Here is a 17925-nt window from a genome sequence, read left to right as displayed (position 1 = left end):
ATGTTGACCTCCTCCCCCCCAACCCCACCCCTTAATTTACCTTAGGATTCTTCCATAACTAGTGGTGAGTTACCAATCAAATTCTCACTAATCAATGACGTCAGGACTAGTAATAAACCCTTTACAGACCTTTAGCCGGCTCGTGTTGCTAAGGGCTGCATGCTTTCCTGCGGGCAATGAGCGTGTTCATAGGCTAACGTTTATCATAATCCTCAGTCAGTTACAGGAGTCCTCCTATATTTATCTTTGTTACCACAAGAATCATTATGAGCACTGTCATCGTTATCATCATCATCACCACCATCGTCATAATCATCATAATCATCATCATCATCATTATTATTATTATTATTATTATTATTATTATTACTAGTTACTCTTTTTTCAGATCAGAAATCTCATCAAATTCGTAAACAACTTGAATCAACTCCAGCTTGTTTGTTTGTTTCATTGTTTTGGGATATGAAATCGAGTCCCTTGCGCCAGGGGCGCAGGTGCTCCTGGGATATTTGATTCTCAAGATGTCGGAGGAGAGAGTAGTGGCAGAGTCATCCCAAGGGATTTCTTCCCATAATCATGTAGATTTCATGAAACCACCAAAACTAAGTTTCAAACTTCATAAATTAAGTGAGCTCCCTGACGCGTTCACACCATGGGAGAGTGTCGAACTTCCTATAGACGTACTGCTTGTTACCGCAAAAGATTGCGAATTTTTGAGTTGCTTCAGCTATCTCAGAAACCCACATCAGAGTCACTACCGGGGTCTCGGGATTGTGCACTTTGGAGAAATGGTTGATGTTAAACACAAATTGAATGTTTGCTTGATACGATGCTCTGAAGGTGCAGCAGCTCCCGGCGCAGCCCTGAGCAAGGTTAACACTGCCGTCATAATATTGCAACCCAAAGCTGTTTTTTGCGTCGGGTTTTGCGGCGGTCTGTCCTACGAGAAAGTCAAGTTAGGAGATGTCGTGATCTCAGCAAAAATAATCACGTACGCGCATAAAAAAGTCATGAATGATCGAGAGCAACCTCGTGGTTATGAGGCTCCTGTTAGCCGTGATATAGCTGACCTCATCAAACACGCTGCCAGTGGATGGAAGCCCCCAATAATGAAGAAACCGGAAGTAGATTGGGAGCCGGTTGTACATTGCGATGGTGTTATTTTGAGCGGCCCTGAGCTTGTGAATTGCGAGTGGCGACGAGAAGAACTCCTTGAAAGATACCCTAAAGCGATCGCAATCGAAATGGAGGGTGAAGGTAAGAATTAACGTACTTTTCTGCATAACAAAGACACTAAATGCCTAAAGTTAAAGATATAAAGTTAGAAACCTCACTAACTAACACTAGAAAAGTTTTTACCGCTCATGTCGGGGTGGGGGAGTCAAACGCTTGTTAGCGTTATATCAGTTTTTAACCAAGTCTTGAAAACCAAGCGTAAAATAATCGAAACAGCTTATATCCCAAAAATTAAATGTGAGTCACATTGGCAAACCTTTAAGGACACCTGGTAAAGTTTACGTGCTGGGCATGGGATGAATGAGTGAAAAGTTGTGTCGATCTGGTCATCATTTTGCCAAATACATATGTTTGATTATATTTCAAGGGCGAGGTTCAAGTTTTTCTTTTAAAGAAAATTCAACCAATTTAATTGGGTGCAACAACAAATTGGGACAGAAGGCTGCATTCACACATCAAATTTTATTTGGCAAACCTCAGAGGCTTAAAGCACTTGCAAAAATTAAAATACTTTTCAACTTAAGATATGTAATTATCAAAATATGGAAAACAAACTACCAACCTAAAGAATGCTCTATACTAAATCACACAGTATTTATTAAATATTTTGATTGTTAAGGGGTAATTCTTGAGCAGTAAATATAATTTAGTAATTTTATTCAAAAATCCTCATTTGTCTCAATATTGATGATGGGGAAATTCTTAGAGTAGAATAAATATATATGTTCAAAATATCATTCACTTACATTTCATTTCCATAGTTATTTATGCAAATTAATTAGAACTCAGTAAATTGTTAAAAGTTGAAGAAATATTTTTAATTCTGTGGACAGGTATTTTTGCTGCAGCTCATGATCTTAAGATGGAGTGGGTTGTTATAAAAGGCGTGTCAGATTATGCTGATGGCAACAAGTCAAAAACTGAAGAGTGGCAACCAGTTGCAAGTGTCATGGCAGCGTCTGTTGTGGCCAACATGTTAAAATTTCCTGGTGTACTCAAAGACTGGGAGCATTACAGGGGATTGAAACACCCACCATCAGGTAATTAGTGAAAACTAAATAAAGTGGGCTCTGCGTGAGGCTCTTGAATGAATAACAGACAGTTAGATAATTCATGAAAACAGTCAGGTCCAGACAGGCCCAATAATCAATGTTATGTTAGATTAAATGAGTGATGTTAATCCTATATACAGCTTAAGTATTGATTATTATGATAGGTTTTTAAAAGCAATGAAAAAAAAGTGTCCATGTCATTCCAGATTACTTGTTGTAATTAAATGCACTGGTTTGGAACAAACCAGAGCCATGTTGCAGTCAGGGAATAAGGTTAAGCTTATTATTATGGGCTGTTGGCTAATAAATAAGGAGGGCCTACGAATCAGAGAAAAATTACATCTATTATTCTTCTTCAACACTCTGAAAACAAAGCAGTTAGAAGTCCCCATGTACTAGTTCCAATCCTTGGAGGCATGGTATGTGTGGGGCTTAAGTGACTACACACCACAGTGAGTATAACTAGTTATGCAAATGTAAACAATGATATCTTGCAGGTTCTAGTTCAGCTTTAGGAAAGGCAGTTCTAGCTGGCGCTGTGATGGTGCTTCTCATTGCAATCATGTACTTCTTCTTTACAAGTCCTCAAGCGAACATAAAGGATTTCAGAATACCAAAGGATGACGTGATAGACACCAACCCAAAAGGTTATTTTGCCTTGTAATACTTTTGGCTTGCTAGTGAATGAAAGCTTATTGATACAAGAGGTTGAATGAATGCTAAGTTTTCTCTCAAGATCAAATTAAGGAGTTTTGGAGAGGAGCCCCTCTTATGCACCAACTCTCCTTCAAATGATATTTAATTTGAATTTTTAATAATTATTTTTATTGGGGGGGGAGGGAGGGGGCAGGTTTTTACATGCTGTGGGTCTGAGAAAAAGGGAGGCTGCCCTAGCTTAATTAAGTATCAGTTAATTTTAAGCCATACTGAAAAACTCTTATCATATTTAAGGCTACAGACTCTATAGTCTTTAGTCTGCAGTTTACTCTCAGTCTGTATTTACCTTCAGTCTGCAGTCTGTTTTATACTGACAAGGGTAGGAAGTTAGAAATATCTTGCTCACAAGGTCCCTTTTAAAACACTTCTCTGCATCCACCACAGCTCACATGTTGCCATTTTTCAATCAATGTTTCATCTGTGTCATATAAAGTGATGATCAAGAAAAGTTATACAACTATTTTTTAGGCACGCCACCTGAGGATCCACTAACTACATTGCTGCAGTCCATCACTGGGGGACCCCCTGGTCAGGTTCGTAACTAAAGTAAAAAATTGAACAATATTAAGTTATTACTTTAATGATCCATCAATATGCCTTTTGTGAAGAACTCACTCTCAGTCGAGTAAAGTTCATTTATTTTTTATGAGAATATATATATATGTATTTTTATTTCTCAAACACAAACAAAAACACTGTGTTATCTAAATCAGTGAATGTCAAAAAGGGTTACTGTATAAGTTTTTAGACAAAGGCAGACATGATAAAGTGCAGGGGCATTCAATATGGTTTAAGCTTATGCAAACTTGACAACATCACCAGCTCTGACTTGTGTCAGTCTGGTGTCATTTAGTTTATAATTGTAATTTAACCCATATCTCACAACTAAGAATTTGGGGCAAAACGGAAACCAATTGTATCTTAATCTTTTCAGTCTCCCTTTTTAACCCTTCCCCACCCCACATCCTCACCTACAAAAATAGTCGTAGCAGTAATTAACCCTGTGATTAACATCTAACTTCTCCTTACAATATCACCCCTGAATCACACTCTGAGGTCCCAAGAATGAAGGAAATGATCACCAACTAAAGAAGCTCTTGATTGTTAAACAAATTCTCCTTGTCAGCATCTTAAGAACTGTATAGAGAACAGTATGGAGAATATGCATATTGATGTCAGGGGGCAAAGGTTAACCCCTGACCCCAAGAGTGTTTAGCATCTAATTTCTCCTTACATTTCACTCATGAGTCACATTGAGGTCTCATGAACAAAGTAATATGATCTCCACTCAAAAAAGCTCTTGATTGTTCAACAAATTCTCCTTGTCAGCACTTTAGGAAATGTGTGTAGATCAGTATGGAGAGTATACACACTGATGTAATAGACAGGTAAGCGTTAAGTGGCCACTTTTAATTAATTGGATACAGGAGATTATGGTCAAAAAACAAAAAGTGAGATTCTGCTGTAACATTTCTTTTAGGAAAATTAGCACGTAATCCAAGAAAATATATGAGAAGTGTTTTACATACTGCTTCTTTGTACAGTATCAATACATGTACACTTACTATGCTGCAGAAAAATGATGGTGCACAAACCTTACCCGGGCAAACAGCGTGTTACACTTCCATGCGACTGAATTAACGCTTAGCTGTGACTAACAGCTGAGGAAAGAACACTGAAAAAGATATCAGAGGTAAAGAATGATATGTGTGTCTGTCATTTAAATTTCGCAGGTGAATTACAAGGGTCGAACTATAAGCTACAGAGCACAAGGTCGAATTCACTCCCTGGATGAGCCGTGGGTTTACGATGGTACAGCTTGGGACATTCAAAGTGGAACAAAAGCGAAAGTGAAACACTATGAGCAAAGCGGAGATGCTGTTAAAGATGCTGTAGCAGAGGTCATAAAGAAACTCAAAGAACAGGGGATAATTAAAGACTGATTTTCCACCTCGTTCACCTCAGAAAGTACACCATATATAGGTGGTAAGGATGGACCGATATCGCTTACCGATACCAAATATTCGATACCAATGATACCGAGGTCGGATCGAAAATTATCGATGCCAGCGAAGAGTATCGATTATTTCGATACTGCTCGTGACCTACCCACGCTTTAATCTCCCGCGACTAACCGCTGATAAGTAGCCGAAGGGCTCGAGATTGTGCACGTGCGCATTTGTGTGCAATGTAGGATTGCCCCCAGTGCAGTACAACTTTTCAGTGTGAAATAGGACCCGATTTTATAAACTGTAAATGTAACGTCACTCACTACCATGGCATCAAAATCGCAACTCACAACAATGTGCGCATTACAAGATCTGGAGTAACAATAATGAGTTGCAAACTACTATGACTGATTACTAAAGAAAAACCTCGAGCAAGAAAAGCATTAATTAGTTCTAAAGTATGGCACCTCTGCGAGTGGTCCTGTATACCAGGGAGTCTCTGATGTATCGAGTATTGAAGCGCAGGATCCATAATGAGTCAGGCACCCATGTTCAGTTATTATCAGTGACGCGCGCAGTGACTGATAACCTTTCATCGTACGCCTTATGATCATAAATGCTAGTGAAAGATGCAGATTGCTTAATATACTAAGTAGTAGGATTGTACCACTGCGGTGTTCTTCATTTCCTCGAGAAAATTAAAAATGAGTAACAGTAAATTGAAATTTTTTTTACTTGTTTGACTGTCTTGCTGATGCTATTATAAAGAACTGAACAGAAAACCGTGCGGGAGAGCCTTAATTTAGTCAATCAGATCACGTGACTTACTATGTATTTCAATGACGTCACAGTATCGGTATCGATATCGAAGAAAAATTAAATATCGTACTCGGTATCGTATCGATTCGAAAAAGTCGTATCGGCCCATCCTTAATAGGTAGTAGACTAAGAGGCCTGGTTACCCTCGTAACTTCAAAGTGTTTGCATTGCAGATTTCTCAAATGATATACTGTATTTCTTGTCAGTAAACTTGTCTCCCGGTCCCTTGTAGTCGGCAGTTTTATGTGCGCAATAAAACAAAGAGCGCCGGATCCGCAGAAACGAGCAAGAAAGTCGCGAGAGGTTTATTAAACGGAAAAATTGGCGGAGCTTTGTTCATTCAAAGTTTCTCTGCCCGTTTCGCGCCTTTATTTTCATGGAGCGTCCGAAAAACTGTCAGCTACGCAGGATGTAGTTGTACAAGCTATGATAATGATAGATCACAAATATGGAAAACACAGAGTTGCCTGTGTTTCATGAGCAAGGCTTTGATCTCGCGCACGAAAAAAAGTAGAATTAGAGCTACGTTTATAATTCTTGGACAATTTCGGCGATGGAAACGCAGTAAGCGATAGAAGAAAGTCAAAACAAAGAAAACGGAAATGACTCTCGTGAGTTCTTTGTGTTACAAACACAATTGGCTTTCTTTCCCGGCTCTCGAAGTAAACAAGTCATTCTTAACTCTTAATAAACTGAAATATATTTGCACTGTAATAAATCGTTTATTAACCAAACTTGTTCGGTCAAGATGACTGGATATTATCCTTGTCAAGGCTGCTCACTACGATTTCGTCTGGCAACAGGAAAAAACAGTGATTGCAAAGCAAGCCTAAAACGGCAGAAATCCCCCAAAACCACAACGGACACACAAAGTGTGAGTAAGTTTTATCAATCTTACATGTAAAATGTTAATATTTCGGAATATTTAGTGTTAGTATAATTTCGGAGCTGAGCAAAGAGTTTCCAGCAATCTGATTGGTTGAGCGGTTCCTTATATGACGCTATATAAACCGCTCCGCGCGGTCTATATAAAATGTTAAACTAAAATGTTGATAAATGTTACTAAAATGTTATGATTTTAGAAATTCTTCTGTTGTTCAGCTTTGACATTATACTAAAACAATCATTCGTCTCGGGTTCGGTGAATATTGTCGAATAATCCCCTCGACTTCGTCTCGGGGATTATTCGACGATATTCACCTCGCCTTCGGCGAATAATTGTCAATTATAAATGTTTCCTTACTCGGAACTGGTCAGCTCAGATGACCACCACAAACTGTATAATATTATCCAAGCTTTAATATTATTCGATCTAAGAGAAATATATTGTAATTGGAAATCAGTAAAACACAAATTAAGTCTTAATCTCGAAGCAAAATCATCAAGAAAAACATGATTGGAAACCTACTTCTGTGGCGGGTCGTAAAAACAGGTTTCTCCCTTCAGGTTAGTAGATTCGGGTAAGCGAACAGATATAAAAACCGACTTCTCTCTCTTACTGATTCTTCTGAAAAAAACTGGTTTAAAACACGACAAGCTAACACTTTTAAATCACGGTAAGGAATTAATGTCAATCACGAGTTGTGTTAATTAAAATGTATTTGTCATCAAAGGCAACGCCTATTTACTAAACGAAACAATAAATGAACCATATTTCGTTCCCCTTATTATTCCTTCTAGCGCATTCAAATTCTCAATGGTTTCTCTTTTAAACTAACACTGCGTCACACAATGCGTAACGCTATTATGATATAACGCTTCGCTTTTCCTCGAGATGTGAGCTGGAACGCATGTGGTTCTTACCTATGGTCAATTGGTAGACAGACGCGTAGATGACGTCATCCTCAATAACTAAAATAGGTTTTTCGATTTTTCTGGTATTAACTTCTAAGATAATTCTCTCGTATAACTTGTTCTATTTTGGGAGGTTTATGCAATAAATTACTTCGTGAATCGTGACTGGCTGACCTTCAATGGGTTGAACTTTGAGGGTCGAGGTGCTCATTAAACAATGAGATTTATCCCAGGTTCTTTTTGAATAATTTAAGTTTTCACGCGTGTCCTCGGATGCTCTTAAATGAGTCCCCGTCTACCCCCTCCATAACCCTTAGTGATGATGCGAAGATCGAAGTTTGCAAAGCTGGACTCAGTAATAAATTCTACTTTTAATTCTGCACAATTCTTTTCTATCTATATTTAACAACCTGCAGATATTAGTTTCCGTTTTAACTTATGGTAAGTGAAATAGATACACCATATGTAACTGCTGTCGGGTTAGGTAGGTAATTTGGAAAATATAGAATGCCGGAATACCCGGAATACCCGGAATTCCCGGAATGACCAAAAAATAATAAATTGAAAAAATAAATTACCAAATAATAAAAAATAATAAGTTTGAATAAATAATTAAAAAATTATTAATTAAAAGAGTAAAACTAAAGTGCAAATAAAAATTAAAAAGAAAAAAAAAAGAAAATCAGTTCTCTATAAGTAAAACCAAAAAAATGCAAAATTTCCTCTCGATAAATTGTAGAGACCACGTGACGTAAAAAAAAACTACCTATGGCACTGTTCACGGAGATGCACATACTAGAACTACATGTAGCTTACAACCTACAATATACAAACTGATGCCGAAGATTGCTTTAAGGTAAATAAACCAGAAGTGTGATTTATTATTGACAGACCTCAAGCACTGTGGGTTCTAAGTGGAAAAGGGGATGTTTTTTTTTTGTTTTTTTTTTTAATCACTTTCACCAGAGTGTGGTGAGGGTCGCACAACAGAGCGAGGCTCCAAATTAAGTGCGCCCTATATCCCACCAATCCCACCCCAGGGGAGGACATCCATCACACAGTAATCTCGTGTGTGAATACGATGTAAATACGATAAGTACTTGGCGAGCAAACCCAAAGTGCGACCGCACCTAAAATCTGTCAGCACAAGCATTTTCTAATGCCACCCAATTTTTACGATTTTTTAATGGATTGCCATAAAAGTAATTTATTGACTGCAATGATTGAGATTAGATTTTTTGATAGATTCAGGCATTAAGGTTTTTTTTTTTACATTTAACTTCAGACATAAAGTTGATTTCTTATTAGTGGCTTATTAGATGGTCTCCACGAACATAAATTTATCGCTTGTCGTGACAATGTCATGAATTCATTGTATGTCTTGGTCTTGGTCAAATCCCGGATGTCAAATCCATACGAACGCGTCTTAAACATTTCATGAACCTGCCAGATATTTCTGATCTACTTGACTTCGAGTTCTTTCTGTGACGTGCATGAATGGGCTTCACGTCAATATCTAAGGCACTGTAGAGTGATAATTAGTTAATTGAGACAGTACTCATGAGGTAACCATATGGGGGGGGGGGGGGGGGCTTGTGATAAAAAAATTGATTTGATGAGAAAAAACGGAGTCTGGTAGCAAGCCTTCGATCTTCCTTTTCTTATCGGACTAGGGAATTGAATCAGGGGCAAGCGACCTTTTTCCACTGGAACTATTTCATTTGCCACAAACTGTTAACAACAAAAAAAGTTGCTCTTGTCTGGAAAGGAAAGAAATCACTTTCTGTCTTTTGTGATAGCGACACACTGATTTCACTTTTTGTTATTGTTCTCTCTGGAAATATCTTTTAAGCTAGTCCACGTTTGTGTATTAAAGGTGTGCCGAAGAGACGTAGTTACTAAAAGTTGGAATCACCTGAAACCACCTGAAACCATATGAAACAACCGATGAAACCACCTGAAACCATCTGAAACCCCCAAGGAAACCATCTGAAATTACCTGAAAATATCTCGAAACAATTTAAAACAACATGAAAGCACCCACAAAACCACGGGTAACATGAGGAAATAAGTGTTAACAATCGAGTTTATCCACAGGGAGCCCGGCTCACGGATATCGTATATAATGCCCTACAGTACAGAAGACACCACAAACTGGGCTTTAGGCTTTTTTTTTTTCTCGAAATCTCAACTATCTAGTCAATTTACTTAGGCAGTGGAAGTTAAAGCCACCATTCATGGGCTATATTCTGTTATTTGCAGTAAAATACCTTGCAAAAAATCCACATATATTTTACTTTTGCAAAAACAAAGTCAGTGAAATTCTAGGTCACGCTATAAATTCGTCTCTGATTAAAAAGTAACACAATGTTCAAGATTTCCTTAGGAAGTTTGAAAATCTTTAGGCCTTCCTGGGCTTTTTCATATATAATTTGCATGATCCCGTTGAAAAAACTTCACGTATTTCTTTCGATTTAAAACAGTTTCTTCTTTGCATTCGCGATCGCATGTTGTCATTGTCACGCAAGTGCTTTGTCTAGAAATGAATTCGCATATTCCCGTGCAACTCCCAGCCATTCGTTGAGCTAATTGAGTGTGTTTTCAACAAGAACAATACAATGCTTCCTTGAAGACCTGTTTGTGGTGCCTATTCTCTCGGTGATAGTGCTTATATTTTAGGACAACCTGTTTCCTTCACTATACAAAGTGAGACAGGAACAATTCAGGCCTTTTGCAGGAGTTGAGCATGTGACCGATTTCCCCTTAGCAACGCGTGTCTCTTATTTGTGTTGAAAGTGCTCTAACGGTTAATCCTAAACCGTCTCTTTGTCAACTGGAAAATATTTATTGCCAAAGCTTACCATACAGTGAATTTTGTGAGATTTTCGACGGAACTAAGAGAGTTTTGACGAAGTTTTGACTTCGCGAACTGAGCGCCATCAAGACAAACATGGCGGGATCAACAATGGGTAACTATCGCAAGTTTTTGCCGTAATCTCTTACCTTTTCTTGGAACATTTTCGGAAGAATAGTAAAAAGTTTAAAGCAATCCTTGTCTTAGCAGATAATGGGACTCAAGATTTGTCTTTGATTCCAAATTTGACGTTCGCGGACGTCGAGACTTACGCCAAACTCAAGTCTGGATGTCAAAACACAGTGAAAGCGTACAAATTTTTCGCAGAACCTGGCTATCTACACGAAATAAAAGGTATTCACTTCCGACAGAAATATATAGTATGAAAGCTTTATATTTTCTAATTTTAAGTTACAAAGTGACCGTAACACTTTTTGAGGGAACAATTTGTTAAATTCGTAACCGCTCGTGATGCGTGATTCTGATAAGCGCGTGTATTTTCTTTCTTTCAGTTAGCTACACGACTGACTATGTTGCTATAACAGCCAAATGCTTTCGATCAAAGAAAAAAACCGAGTCCCCGCATAATATCTCAACAAATATTGAGTTGAAAGAGAAATCATTGAGCGGGAAATGCAGTTGTGTTGCTGGAATAGCCTGATGGATATTGCCACCACATCATTGCTTTGTTTTTCTACCTGGCACACTGTAAACAACTTGGTCTTAGATCTCTGCCTGATGACTTGACTTGTACTAGTATGAAGCAACGATGCAGCGTTCCAAGAGGGAAAAAGATCGAACAAAAGCAAATTCAAGACATCCTAGTCAAGAAACCTCAAATGGGTGCAAATTATTCGAAATTTATCAAATCAACTTTATATTCACCATCTAAGTACTATGGACTGCTTCATTCAACTTCCTTTGAAAAACTATCTCCAGTGCCTATTATAGCTAGTATTCTTCCCCATCAAGATAATCTCGCTAACTTAGAAAATGTGGCTACAAAATTTGGTGGTGCATTAAAAGGAAGTGTTTTGTCCTACCAGCAAAAGCTTTTGCAAGATTACATTATTAATGATTTCACTTTAGCGGGATTCCCACTTCTGCCTTATGAAGACTCTGGTGATAGATTTGAAAATGCCTTCACAATTTGTTTAACCAGTGATAAGCAAGCTGCACTGGAATCATTGAATCTTGACAGAGATGTTGCAATTGACATAGAGAGTAAAACTGTGCAACAAAATTCAAGTCAGTTGTGGTATCTTCTGCGTAAAAAGAGGATTACAGCAAGCAAGTTTGGTTTAGTGGCTAGAAGAGTTGGCAACTTTAAAAGGCTTGTGGAGCAACTCAACCCTTCGTGAGCTCCTATGAGACGAGGAATTGAGTTAGAGCCAAAGGCAGCATCAATTTATGCAAGTGAGGCTAAGGAAAACAAGGTCAACCTTTTCCCTTCAGGCCTTATCATCAAGCCAAAGTGCCCATGGTTAGGGTGTAGTCCTGACAGCAAAGTATTTGACATTGCTGCTTCTGAAAATGGACTAGATCCTTTTGGATTATTGGAAGTCAAAGTTGTAAAAGAGGGTGAGACAAGTTTTGATAATGTGAGGTATTTGTCGAAGAATACCCAAAATGAGTACTCTCATAAGACAACACATGAGTATTTTTACCAAGTGCAATGCCAACTGGGGCTCACTGGCTTACAGTGGTGTGACTTTTTTAGTTATATTGATGACAGTACATCTGAATGTTCAAGAATTTATTATGACAAAGAGTTTTTTCAAAATGCAAAGGATAAAGCTGATGCCTTTTTCTTTAATTACTATTTGCAACCTTGATGATAATATTACTGTAAAAATTAATTTAATTTTGAGTTTAATAATGATTGTCATCCTATGTCCAAGTGAAACCATAACAATTCTACAAATAATACAATGAAAGTCAGAGTGATTTTCTATCATATGTCGAAAAGAGTCACTTTTATTTGGTTCACAATGAAGAAGCTCAAGTCAGGTACTAAATTATAGCTTTTGGTTTTTTGTATCTATTCGACACTACTCATCATCTTTAATAAGTGGACCTTGAAAATTTGTTAGTAAACATGCTATGGTATATGTTTGATTGACAGACCCAAGTGTATTTAAAGGTATATCTGAATCAAAAATATGAAATTCTTTCAGTCTTCGTATTGCTCGCTCTACGTGTATTCATAACTTGGCAATACTTTTCGTTTCTTTGACTTCATGACTAGCAAATTGGCTTTTACTTTGCAAAAATCGAGGGAGATTTAAAGTTACATTTTTCACCAGTAGCAAGTCTTCAATTTCAAAACCTTTGTCTGCCATGACACTATCACCAGGCTCCAAAAGATCAAGTATTCCAGAACATCTGGTTATTTCCCTATCAGAAATAGCACCTGTGTATAGGTTAGAAACGAAAATAATGGCTCCTTTTGGAGATATTCCCACAAGTCCCTTTAATGTTGTATTACTCTTGTAAGCAGAGTAGAGCTGCGATTGTAAAAGAAAAGAAGATGGTGTTTGTACATACAACTCTGTACAATCAATTATAACTCTTGTGTTGGGATAGAGATTTAAAAATTCATCTGACATGGAATTATTTATCTGCTCTCTGGTTGGCCAAATGGACTGAGAAGCTAACAAAAAATAAAGGTAGTTGATCCAAGTGGCGAGCTTTCGACTTACTGATGGAGGGTGTAAATAAAAGCGAAAAGCAAGATCCTGGTGAAATAATCCAAGTCTGATACGAACAAGACACATAAAGCATTCATCAATCAAAAGTATTGACCGCGATGATGGCCTGCTATCTAGTACACCTGAAGCATAGCAGTATGTCATGTTTTCAGCAGATGGCTCGACAAATTCATAGAAAGCAATTAGGTGCTCATAAGTAGGAAACCCAGTATAAAACTTAATGCTACTATTATCCCTAGTAAACCTTTCTACCCCAAATTTATATATTTTTAGAGTAACTTCTTGTTTTTCTATTTCATCTCTTGCCTGTTTTGTAGCCAAGTTTGCCTTCTGAATTTCTAATTGTGCGCAGGTTTTGAATTTTGAATATTCATCTTTGGTGGATTTCAACTCCAGCTGTAAGGCTTTCAACTGTTCTCTAAGAACATCTATTTCACTTACTTTCACTGCTGATCTCAGGTTGTTGGTTTTCTTCCATGTCAACATCAACATTGTCATGTGTCTCAGTCGAAGACCTAGAAATAGGAACAGAATGACCTTTAAGCATGGAATACTCTAGAATTCTAACACAACAATGAAAAGAAAAGTTACCTTTCAACATGACGAATAATTTTTCTCCTCACTTTGGCATTTGGCTTCCATGTAAATATGTGAGGAAATGCACCTTGCTTTAAAAGTGGACGTCCTGCATTGTCAGTGGGCAAGAAGTCTTCCTCGGAAAAATGCTTTGAACATACTCTGGTATTGTTTGTAATCTATGAAAAAGAAACACGGGCTTTAAATTACAATGATTGATAAAAATGCCACGAACTACATTTACTATCATGTCCAATGTTAGATCAATTGGTGTTCACTTAATCGAGCAAACAGTTCTAACCTTTAAAAGATCACCTTCATCTCTTCTAATTTTTGAAATCCAGATCGTTCTAAGGTCGTTAATCTTTGGGATTCGATGAAAAGACAGAGAGGAATCGTATCGAGCGTCCCCCTCACACTCTGGAACACAACAATGATCATGATTGGACTTCTTCATCCTCTTGGAAGGATGTTCAGCTAAAATCTGTGAAGAAATACAGGATTAGTGGAGAGAATAATTGATAGCAATCTTAAAAGATCAGTCTCGTCATCTTTTATTAAAGATCTTCAAACTGAAAACAAACTTACGATTTCTCGTGTGTTGAGATTCCCATGGTCCAGATTGTTTTTGTTGTGCTTTTGTCTGTGAGGCGTCCTTGAATGTCGAATCGAGATCGAAAGACAAGCATTTAGTCTCATTAGCTGTTAAAGGAAGGTTCATCTGATAAGTTGTAACTAATATTAAAAAAAAAAATTCAAACAAAGTTCAGATATTAGCGAAAAACTTGCGTTACTTACTAATTGTTGATTCCGCGATGTTTGCCTTGCTGGCGCTCACTTCGCGAAGTCAAAACTTCGTCAAAATTCTCTTTCTTCGGTCGAAAATCTCACAAAATTCACTGTATGGTAAGCTTTGGCAATAATATATTTCCAGTTGTAAAAAGGACGGGTTAGGATTGACCTTTAGAGCACTTTAACCACAAGAAAGAGACACGCTTCAATACAAAGATAACAGCTGGTTGTCATGCAACGCAGAGAATGGCTTGCCAGTCAGCATGGCGTTGCTAAGGGGAAATCGGTCACATGATCAACTCCTGCAAAAGGCCTGAATTGTTCCTGTCTCACTTTGCAGTGAAGGAAACAGGTTGTCCTAAAATATAAGCACTATCACCGAGAATATCAGCAACGAGCACATCGCCATTATTACAGCCATACACGATCCAAGGAGTGTCAATCATATCATCCCCAAATGAGGTGAGAAATTTTCCATCCAAGGTGAACATTTTCAGGACGCCATCCTGGTAATTTTCACCTATGCTACTGGCGTCACACACGATCAAATTACCGTAGAAGTCTACAGAAAGTCCCTCGGGATATCTCAACTGTCCTTCGCCAGAACCCTCATTACCAATGTTATAAAGAAACACTCCTTTCTTATCAAAGGCCTTCACACAATGTGCTTCCATATAGGAAACAAAGAACTTATCACGATAGTAACAGGGAAAGCTTGGGTTCACTTCACTATCCGGGGCAGAGAAGGCCTGAATCAATTTTTTCCCGTCTGAGGACTGATTTCCTTTATCTTTTTGTCACCTTTATCACAAACGATCACGTGGCCATCTTCAGTTTTGACAAAAACATGATGTGCTTTAATCAGATATTCACTAAAATGTTCGATGAAGAGGCCACGATCAGTTATTAGCGAAAGCTTCTTATTTTGTGGACTGTACTGCTCATGAGTAACCACGATGTCACTGCTCTTTAAGAATGCCACTGATACAGGACAACCTATGTTGGCCCAACGTTGTGAGTCTGCCTCACCTCCTGTTATCGTCTTCACATGTTTCATGTCCTTATCAAAGATCTGGACCCTTTTATTTATATAATCTGCAACTGCAATGTCTCCAGTTATTTCATTCTTTGCGATACAGTATGGTCCGCTTAATTCTCCTGACCCAAACGATCTCACTACTTTGTACTGATGTGGCTTCACCTCGACTTTCCAGGGACTACCAGTCAGCGGGCATCCATTCACCCTAATTTCAATGTCGTGTCGACCAACACTCTTTGGCTTGTAGCCTACTCGATAATGACCATCTTTGCAATCTACGACTTGCACCTCCTCATTTCCGGTTTGAGAGCTAACAGTGACAGTCACTTGTTCTTGCACGTCATTGAATTGTTGTCCCCCTGAATCTCGCGTTATTACTAGGAAGTTAGCTTCGACGCCCAAATCCGCTTCTATCAAACCTTTCCCTAGAGCCGTTGATTGCGAATGATCAGAGGTCTGTTTACGCTGTTGGTATGGTTGACCTAAAAAAGAAGTTGAGAAATTGCGTAAGAATTGACTGTCAATTAGGAAGAAATTCAGCGTTCGCTGAATTTCTACACATACAGTTAATGGTGTACTTTTACTTTAGGTACTACACATACAGTTAATGGTGTACTTTTACTTTAGGTACTGCCTGATTTGTCACTTGTTGCAGGTATATCGCCATATCATTTTACCTTTAAAAGTTGCCGGTTTGAACCCGTTAGTACGTCACAGTTTCGAATCCCCACGCTTAAAACAAACCATCATCTCATTTGCATCATGTCTCACACATCTTACCTTGAGTAACTGCTTCTTTTGAAACTGTTAGGGTATCAAGTCTCTTCTTAATTTCATTCAGCTGATCTTTAATGTTGTCCTCGTCCTTTTTCCATTGACTCAGTAATTCCACGTAGTGATCTTCAACCTCAGGGTCCATGCATTCGATTCTAAGATTATCAATAGCAGCCTCATAAGTGACGCCTCCTAGTCTAACCAGAGTGTCCCGGATGTCACACCAGTAGTCATTGAACTTGATGTCATTCACAGAAGCTTTTTCAGCGTGACCGTACACAGTGTTCCTAAAATACTTAACTCGGGCAATGTCTGCTTCCTTTCTTAAGTCATTAGCGGCAGGTAATGCGTCCCAGCCGGTGAGCGGAGCAGTTAAGCCGCACAAGTCTCTTAAAAGAATTGTTAGCAAAGTGATGTCAAAGTCACGCGAAGATACTGAAGTAGGGATGGCAGGGAAAAGTTTTCTCCATTGGATTGGATTGATAACCTTCTTCGCCCTGAGGGATTTTGAGGTTGCTTCGTTTGCCGCCAAAACTGCGTGAAGACTTGTTGGTGCGTGGATGGCATGTAAAGTGTTTCGAAGAGCCTGGGTTCCAATATCAACCAGCAAACGGCACAGCCTGGCATAGTTTGTCGTTTCCTTTGTGGACGAAGTAGTCGGTGCTGCATTGGCCATAGGTGAGTCCTGTTACAAAAACAATATTTTTAACGCTATAATACAGAATTCGTTTCTTTCCCTACCACAGTTTCAATGAAAGAAAATTCAATACGACACTGAAAGCGAGAGGTTTTTATTTTCTACTTCAAGATTCAAAAATAGGATTTTGTTTCCTCGATAGTTCTTACTAAAAAAGTTAGATTTTACCCTATTCTTTCTTCTCTCGCTGCCACAGTGTGAGACAATTTTAAGCGTACTCGACGCTTTTCAAGTTTTAAACTTGAAATGGAAACTTGACGCTCAACATATTCAAGAGACAGCTGCTTTCGATCACTTCTTTCTCTCGTCTTAACACGTCAAAACATTCCGAGTAAAAACTGTTCGCAACTCTTAAGCGTTGTCGTTGGGCTAATTCACAAACATACTTCAGTTGAATGCTTGTCTTGGAAATATAGTATATCTTGTATCACGATCGTGGAATTGAAGGTAAACGAGTGGTGACTGTATTTCATATAAATATTTAGATCCTGCTTTGTAAACTTCATTTCCTCAGACTTTCATCAATTCATCTAATGTTGAAAAGCGATTCAAGAGTTTATCTTTAGCGGCTTGAACCAGCATCGACTTCCGGTCGTTCCGATAAATAAACAATCTGGGTGTGAAACGAATCAATTTTACTAGTATCCTCGGTAATATCGAAACACAGCGATATTAAACAAAAGATTATTCCGTTCGCGTTTGTTGGATGCCAAAATGGCCGTAGTCAACTCGGCCCTGGGTGCCTCTTTGGCTATTTGCCGCTTCAGATGCAACGTGCGCTCGTGGACTGACTTGTTTGTATATTTAACCGAACATCATCAGTGCAACAAAACACCTAAAATATTGGAGGCGCAGTCAAAAAGCTTGTTAATATTCATCCACCCGAGTCGTCATTCACGAACTCTTCTTACAACG

The 17925-nt window shown here is 38.4% G+C and overlaps 2 protein-coding genes, 1 long non-coding RNA gene and 2 pseudogenes across 5 annotated transcripts; 2 read left to right on the top strand and 3 right to left on the bottom strand.

Moving 5' to 3' along the window:
- The first annotated feature begins 489 nt into the window (after window positions 1-489).
- On the top strand, window positions 490-6481 carry LOC111319558 (death domain-containing ATP nucleosidase). The gene is made up of 5 exons (XM_022922306.2): window positions 490-1257; window positions 2070-2276; window positions 2786-2935; window positions 3474-3538; window positions 4739-6481. The coding sequence occupies exons 1-5, from the start codon at window positions 522-524 to the stop codon at window positions 4946-4948; spliced, it is 1368 nt and encodes a 455-aa protein (XP_022778041.1). The 5' UTR covers window positions 490-521; the 3' UTR covers window positions 4949-6481.
- On the bottom strand, window positions 2140-4742 carry LOC148729577 (uncharacterized). Its single transcript, XR_015989059.1, has 2 exons — window positions 4606-4742; window positions 2140-3423 (listed from the first exon to the last, which is right to left on the bottom strand). It is a non-coding gene; the product is annotated as an uncharacterized LOC148729577 (long non-coding RNA).
- Window positions 6482-10540: 4059 nt separating the features above from the next.
- On the top strand, window positions 10541-11796 carry LOC148729576 (uncharacterized; annotated as a pseudogene).
- A 364-nt stretch (window positions 11797-12160) lies between these two features.
- On the bottom strand, window positions 12161-14637 carry LOC148729575 (uncharacterized). 2 transcript variants are annotated; one of them, XM_088725988.1, is made up of 6 exons: window positions 14507-14637; window positions 14297-14363; window positions 14010-14192; window positions 13724-13887; window positions 13574-13647; window positions 12161-12834 (listed from the first exon to the last, which is right to left on the bottom strand). In XM_088725988.1, exons 3-6 carry the CDS (start codon window positions 14163-14165, stop codon window positions 12626-12628), a joined length of 603 nt encoding a protein of 200 aa, XP_088582114.1. In that variant the 5' UTR covers window positions 14166-14192; window positions 14297-14363; window positions 14507-14637; the 3' UTR covers window positions 12161-12625. The 2 variants fall into 2 exon arrangements, with proteins under 2 accessions (XP_088582114.1, XP_088582113.1); XM_088725987.1 differs by having other exon boundaries at window positions 14297-14410; window positions 14507-14606.
- A 192-nt stretch (window positions 14638-14829) lies between these two features.
- On the bottom strand, window positions 14830-16994 carry LOC148729574 (uncharacterized; annotated as a pseudogene). The gene is made up of 2 exons (XR_015989057.1): window positions 16320-16994; window positions 14830-16021 (listed from the first exon to the last, which is right to left on the bottom strand). The product of XR_015989057.1 is annotated as an uncharacterized LOC148729574 (transcript).
- Between the last annotated feature and the right edge of the window lie 931 nt (window positions 16995-17925).

The sequence above is a fragment of the Stylophora pistillata genome, chromosome 6 (assembly GCF_964205215.1).
Source record: "Stylophora pistillata chromosome 6, jaStyPist1.2, whole genome shotgun sequence".
Lineage (NCBI taxonomy): Eukaryota > Metazoa > Cnidaria > Anthozoa > Scleractinia > Pocilloporidae > Stylophora > Stylophora pistillata.
The sequence above is the reverse complement of the archived record's forward strand: the minus strand, read 5'-3'. Positions and strand labels throughout refer to the sequence as shown.

Excerpts from the sequence above, each read along its gene's own strand:
- LOC111319558 (XM_022922306.2), top strand. The coding sequence starts at position 522 with ATGTCGGAGGAGAGAGTAGTGGCAGAGTCATCCCAAGGGATTTCTTCC. Across the intron at positions 1,258-2,069 it reads AATCGAAATGGAGGGTGAAG|GTATTTTTGCTGCAGCTCAT; the intron begins GTAAGAATTAAC and ends TTCTGTGGACAG. Across the intron at positions 2,936-3,473 it reads GATAGACACCAACCCAAAAG|GCACGCCACCTGAGGATCCA; the intron begins GTTATTTTGCCT and ends ACTATTTTTTAG.
- LOC148729575 (XM_088725987.1), bottom strand. The coding sequence starts at position 14,407 with ATGAGACTAAATGCTTGTCTTTCGATCTCGATTCGACATTCAAGGACG. Across the intron at positions 14,193-14,296 it reads ATCTCAACACACGAGAAATC|ATTTTAGCTGAACATCCTTC; the intron begins GTAAGTTTGTTT and ends ATTTCTTCACAG. Across the intron at positions 13,888-14,009 it reads ATGAAGGTGATCTTTTAAAG|ATTACAAACAATACCAGAGT; the intron begins GTTAGAACTGTT and ends TCTTTTTCATAG.